Raw genomic sequence first — 6968 nt, 5'->3', positions numbered from 1 at the left:
GCAGTCCAGAGGGGTGGGGGAATGTCCAAAAGCAAACTACATTCTTTAAATATATATATATATATATATATATATATATATACATTCTCAATGATAGAAGTAACAAGCTGAAGGCTTAGGCTTAGTTTAAAAACAAAACTCTTTTGTTCTCAGCTCCATTTTCAACTACCTACTCAACAGGTTGCTGGAAACCAATAATTGGTTCTTTAGGAATGCTTAATGTGGATATTACTTTGAGGTAGACAGGATGTTTTAAATGTATGTTTATTGAAATGGATCGATTTTTTAAAAAAATTTTATTTATTTACTTTGGCTGCATTGGGCTTTCGTTGCTGCGCGGGGGTCCTTCTCAAGTTGAGGCCAGAGGGGGTTACTCTTCGTTGCGGTGCACGGGCTTCTCACTGCGGTGCCTTCTTTTGCTGTGCAGCACGGGCTCTAGCCCGCGGGCTTCAGTAATCGTGGCACACGAGCTCAGTAGTTGTGGCTCACGGGCTCTAGAGCACAGGTTCAATAGTTGCGGCGCATAGGTTTAGTTTCTCCGCGGCATGTGGGATCTTCCCGGACCAGGGCTCGAACCCAAGTCCCCTGCATTGGCAGGCGATTCTTAACCACTGCACCACCAGGGAAGCCCGATCGATTTTCTTTAACAAATTATATGTTTGGGGGTTTTTCTGTTTCCCAGACAGCTTTGACTTTTAGAATCAAGCTTTGACTTTTAGAATTCTCAATGCTATTTTCCCTGGGGTAGCTTCCGAAATGCACTAAATCTCCTACCAGAGTGGTAAAATCCAGTGCATATACAAAAAGTGCATTATTTAAGAGCATGAGGCTAAAAGTGGATTTGGAAGGGTAACCAACTAATTACCAATAGCACCTAAGCTATTAAAACAAAAGCTCAGATAGTCCTCGCGGAGAGTCGCTGCAGTTTCCTGCTTCAACAGTGCTGGGACGGAAGCAGCGCTCACCCGCCGCTCCGGCCGCCCCAAGGTCCCCGCCGCCTCTCCTCGGCCGCCCGCCATGACGACCGTGTCCCCCTCGCAGGTGCGCCAGCAGTACCACCAGGGCTCGGAGGCTGCCATCAGCTGCCAAATCGACCTGGAGCTCTACGCCTCCTGCGTCCACCTGTCCGTGTCATACTATTTGGACCACGATGATGTGGCTTTGAAGAACTTTGCCAAATACTTTCTTTACCAATCTCATGAGGAGAGGGAACAAAAGAACAACAACAACAAAAAGTGGGTGGAGGGTTATACCTAAAAAAAATATGACATTTATTGAGCATACATTGTAATGTTACACACAATAATAATTCTCACATTAAACCCATGAGGGTAGGATTTTTTTCTTTTCATGTTTTTCTACTGATGAGGAAAGTGAACCTCAAAGTAGTGTAAACAACTTGTCCAAGGACACACAGCAGTAAATGGACACTTGGGATTCAAACCCAGGCTGCTTAATTATAAAGCCTGATTTCTTCTCCACCAATCTCATGAGGAGGGGGAACAAGCTGAGAAACTGATGAAGCTGCAGAACCAACGGGGTGGCCGAATCTTCCTTCAGGATATCAAGAAGCCAGACCGTGATGACTGGGAGAATGGGCTGAATGCAATGGAATGTGTGCTACACTTGGAAAAAAGTGTGAATCCGTCACTACTGGAACTGCACAAACTGGCCACTGACAAAAATGACCCCCACCTGTGTAACTTCATTGAGACTCATTACCTGAATAAGCAAGTGAAATCCACCTAAGAATTGGGTGGCCACGTAACCAACTTGCACAAGATGGGGGCCCCCGAATCTGGCATGGCAGAGTATCTCTTTGACAAGCACACCCTGGGAAACAGTGATAATGAGAGCTAAGCCTTAGGCTGGCTTCCCGTAGCCACAGGGATGACTTCCCTGAATAAAGGCAGTGCACGCGTGTTTGGGTTACCTTTACCTTTTCTATAAGTTGTACCAAAACATCCACAAGTTCTTTCCTTAGTACCATTCCTTCAAATAAAGTAATTTGGCATCCCCCCCCCCAAAAATGAAAAACAAAAGCTCAATAGGTTTCATGTACATGTTTTTAACATCCAACATTATTTATTCCCTATCAATAAGCCTTCTATCTGTAAAGGAAATTGAGAATTATATATATATAAGAGAGAAGAGAGGAACACAGAGAAAGACACAGTGAGACAGTGAGAGTAAGAAAGAGAATGTATTAGTGTGTATGAGAGAAACTTCAGGAACACATGTAGATTTATCAGGATATAGGCTCTCTTTATATTTTATTTTCATAAATGTACATTCGAAGTTCAGAGTCTACCAGTGAACACCGCTGAAGAATATCAAAGTCATCTTGTGTTAAAATTACTTTTATTCAGGATGAAAAATACAGATATAACCAGATTAGATGATAGTCTATGATTAGTTCTTTACCACATATTTCAAAAGAACTACATACTTATTTCCCCTTGTTGTTACTGTAATATATTTCTTTATATTTATTATTCCTTAGAAGGTTACAATGTAGTGTTTTATGTAGCTTTTCCTTAATAGCAGATAGAGAACATGTTGCACACAATTACAGGCAGAAAAAAATGAATACGTAACTTTTCAAAGTAAGGACAAGGAAGACACCAAATCTACAACTTGTAGTTCAGAGTTCAGGGAATGTTTTTTCTTTAAATAGGTACTTTTACTGGGTATGATGTGGTCTGATAAAAGCTTTAGATTTTTCAGACTGCAGTAGCATAAAGCTATTTCCAACACGATGGATGAAGACGATCTGAGGTAGAAAGGTGGTCATGGCTTTCCTCTTATATAAAACAATTTTCTTCTTCTCAAAATATCTCTGCTGCAAATAGACACCCTTGCCCCCCAACCCACCCAACCTATTCTAAAAGAGTAGGAATTTCTAACTTTAAGCCTCCTTCTGGCCAGATCCCAGTTAAAGAGAACTTAAAGTTAAAATGTCCTGATGTTTTAAAAGCATATATGCTTGAATCAAAACACATTATTTTCACTTTTTTTAGTTTCTCTACATTTGGTAAATCACATAACATGTTTAAACTGAATCAAATACATGTTAAATCAGAAGCCGAACCAAATACCCAACTGAATGCACTCAGCGGTATAAGCCAGGGTGACAGCATCTAAGCATTAATTTCATTCTTCTATAGAAGCAGTGATGTAGGCTTCTGATGAACATTGTTCCCAAATGTATTGATCGAATGAAGGGTAATAAAATGGCTGTTCATTCACTCAAAAGGTTAAAATGAGACATTCATTAAATTTGTGTCTGCTTTCAGAAGGAAAATAACTGGGGGCGATTTGAGTATACATAAACAACTGTAAAACTTTCTTCAAAGGGAACCAAAGACAGCCATGTGTTTTGGTATCACAATTAGGTAAATGTCTGCTGTGTACTGAATGATGAAAATCAAGACCTGGGAACTAGGAAAAGTTGGACCAAGTTTTGTTTCTGCGTCAAAATGAAAATATGCTTAAATGGGCAACCTTTGGTAAAATGATCTTTGAGATTATTATAATCCTGTCATATAGATTGGAACATGAAATAAATAAAGAAATCAAGACCTACTGATACAGAACAGGGAAATAAAATGTAGGAAAAAAAAATCCCAATAGAAATGCCAGTTAGGCCCACAGGATTTTTATTGTGGTTATCCAAGTGATCGCTAAAGAAATAAGTGTACGACATCAAATAAAGTTAAACAGTACACACAGAGCTGTAGTCTAATCCATAAACATATAATATTTGATTGAAATATATGAACTTATTAATTTGGCCATATCATGGAAACAAATAAAGAAAATCTATTTGGTCACGTGGCTGATGAATTATAAATAACCAAAACATAATGGTAAAAGAGTCAAAGAAACAAATGAAGTTATTGTACAAGGTTAATATGAAGGAATGTAAAAATGTAAAATTTTCTTCTAATTCTTACGCAATTTTTATGGTTATTAAAAACAAGGTATCATATTAGAAAGCTCCCCCCCACTTTCCCAATACTGTATACAGTATACAAATCAGTGACAAGTGTATTACCACTTCCTAATACCACTCTGTTCATTAATTTACAGTTGCATAGAAAGGGAAGAAGAAAACAATAATATATGATTATTATAAAAACAAAATATCCTTTTCTCTTTGGATAGTCAGTGTTTTACTCCTTCAGTAGAACACACAGTCAGCGCTCAACAGCATGATTCAAAGAGCCATGGAGCTTCTGATTAAATGGAACTTGAAATTGGCATTTGCTGAAAAGGGCAATACTGTAAGTTAAGAAATGTTGGTTGGCTAGATGAATACTTCACATTGCCTGTGGGAGGGGAAAACAGCACTGTCAGAACAACATTTACAGAAAACATTACAGGTAGCAGAGATCTGTCAACTCTTAAAAAATAATTAAAGTGCTTTTTTTCAGAACTAGACAAGCCCTATTTTGCTTTGTTCAACGGGGACTCTTTACTCCCATGTGACTTTTGTTCCTGGGATGAGGTCCTTTGCTCTCATCCTGAAGTTACTTAGTCTGCTTTTTTATCCACTCAGCTGATATAGGGGAAGTCTGGAAGATTTTTATTTTGCCCAGGCTGGAAATTAAAATTGAGAAGACTTGTCTTTGTTTTTACAGGAAGGTACCAATGTTCAGTGAATTAGGCTGGTGTAAGCACCCTGTCTCTCCCTGAGGGTCTGTGGGAGGTCTCCTGCAGAGGCGGTACCCTTGAAAATTCCAACTGGTCTCAGTCCCCAGCTGGGGTCCAGACAACAAGAACTCAAGACAGGAATTACAGTCCTAGGGTGTGCAGTGGTTCCAGTTAAAGGCTCAGGGCCAATGTACATAGGCAAGGGGGGATAGAAATCCAGGCCACACTCAGGGTAGTGGCATCAACCTTTTGAAGAGAAGGTCAAATAGTTTGGTCCATCATCCTTAAAACCCATGTCCTCAAATTCTTCTCTGAATGCATCTTTCACTTGCATGCTCTAATGGATATCTGGACCTCCCCTGAAGACACAGCTTCAACACAGGACTGTTTTTCATCCTTCACACTCCTCAGATACTGGATAGGTCCATACTGTGTTCTTCAGAGCACTTTCTCCCTCTCCCTAAAAATACCCAGCTTTGACTCTCTCGTCATCAGACTATACCACCCACTATGCAGTCATCTTCTGGCCCCTTGGTTCACGTCCCCTTACTTCTTGAAGAAAAAAATGGCTCACTGTCACTCACTATTTTTAAATGTTCATGATTTCAGTGCTCACATAGATGAGCACTCACCCTTCTCAGCCACGCATTCAAAGTTGCAAATCTGGACCATCACCAATGCCTGCGTCCCCTCCAACATTTCAATTTCAATCATCCCACTTTCTGACAACCCACCTGTACCTTTCCAGCTGACTTCCACTAGGACCCCAACTTCACCCATCCTTTGGTGCTACAACCCATTGATATTTGGTCTCCCATACCTAACGCATCCTCACTTCTCTTCCTACCAAACTCAGGTGCTTTTTCAATCATTATCATCAACCCTTTGCCTCTTCCCTTGAACTGCTGTACTCTCTTGGCCAAACCACAACTTCAACTTTGGTTAAATGCAATACTTGGCCTACTCTGGTACTGTGCTCATGAACTTGAATGTTGCTGAAGGGCCACACATAGCCCTGCAGACAGGCCTCAGGTTAAATTCATGAGCGAGAAAGTGGTGGCCATTAATGCTGCCTGGCAGTCAGTCTATTTCTCTATTCATGTGCTCTCCTGAGCTCCAAGCAGCTACTACACATCCTCCAGTCTCTCCTCACACCTCCAATGCTTCCTCCACGTCCACACTCTCTGCTGAAGCCCCTGCGTCTGACTCACTAAGACAACAGAAGCGGTCAGAAGGCTTTTACTCTCTGGGATGAGGTTCTTCCTTCTCACGAGCTCTCACACCGCATCCAGCAATCTACTTCATATGGCTTTTTTGTCCCTCCAGTTACTGAAGGTGAACCACCTGTGTGCTCCTCCTTAAGCTCTCAGCCCCTCTTGCCATTAAGGCGGTAACACAACCAGAGGGTTCACTGTTTTGAAAAGATTCATAAACAAGTTCATGAGAGAAAGTGTTCTCCAAAGATTTACTGTGGTCTTGGGACACGTTGTTTCTGAGAGCACCTGGTAAAGAGCATACTGAAAGGCACATGGCTATAGCTGCCAACAGTTCTCAGCAGAATTTTAAATGAAAAATCAAAACCTTTTCCCCTCAAGGTAACAAAATCACCTTTGTGTACCGCTCTGGTCATTGCTTTTAAGTCTGTGATAGCTACTTTAAGTAGATACCCGGGAGAACAATGTCAGTCAAATCTATCCAGGGTAACTTTATATAGTACATATGAGGCCTTTAAAAAGCTGTTTGAATACAAAAGGTCAAGCACTTGGCATTTTGGGCATTTGGAAGGACTGGCTTGGGAGGGGTCCCCCTCCCTGGACTGACAAACTGTTGTATTCAATCAACGAACATGTCAAGCCAAGTTTACTTATTTACATGGGGAATAAAGAAGCACTAAAATCGATGGTAGCTCATCACTTACTCTAGGTTATAATCTCTAACACCTAAACCAATCAACCCATTAACTCTTACCTGTGGCCTGCTGGGGAGATTTGCTGAAAGAGAAAACAAAAGTAATCAACTGAAGGTGGTACTGTGGTTCCCCCTTTCAGGCATGTAAAAGTGTGGACTGTACCATTCCCAGCTGTTAAGTGGATGTTAATAAGAAAAGAAGAACAGGTTTGGGGATTTTTTTTTTTTCCTGGATGCTTTAACAGGGCTAGTTTCCCTAGTTAGCTTCTCATATCTCATGTGCTGTAAGATACAAAAATTCCACCCAAATATGCAAAAGATATGCCAGCTCTCTCAAATAAGTATACACTAAAGCATTCAGTGAGTAATTAGTTTTGCACAAAAAATCTTAAAATTTCCTGCTG

At 40.7% G+C, this 6968-nt stretch overlaps 1 protein-coding gene and 1 pseudogene across 1 annotated transcript in view; one reads left to right on the top strand and one right to left on the bottom strand.

Moving 5' to 3' along the window:
* The first annotated feature begins 999 nt into the window (after positions 1-999).
* Positions 1000-1860, top strand: LOC103084012 (ferritin heavy chain-like; annotated as a pseudogene).
* A 484-nt stretch (positions 1861-2344) lies between these two features.
* The window catches only part of UTRN (utrophin), a 503258-nt gene continuing 498634 nt past the window's right edge, over positions 2345-6968 (bottom strand). The window contains 2 exon segments of the mRNA XM_007450323.1: positions 2345-4331; positions 6625-6647. Coding sequence (XP_007450385.1) covers positions 4323-4331; positions 6625-6647 — 32 coding nt within the window. The 3' untranslated portion in view covers positions 2345-4322.

The sequence above is a fragment of the Lipotes vexillifer genome, unplaced genomic scaffold (assembly GCF_000442215.2).
Source record: "Lipotes vexillifer unplaced genomic scaffold, Lipotes_vexillifer_v1.1 scaffold112, whole genome shotgun sequence".
NCBI classification, from domain to species: Eukaryota; Metazoa; Chordata; class Mammalia; order Artiodactyla; family Lipotidae; genus Lipotes; species Lipotes vexillifer.
The sequence above is the reverse complement of the archived record's forward strand: the minus strand, read 5'-3'. Positions and strand labels throughout refer to the sequence as shown.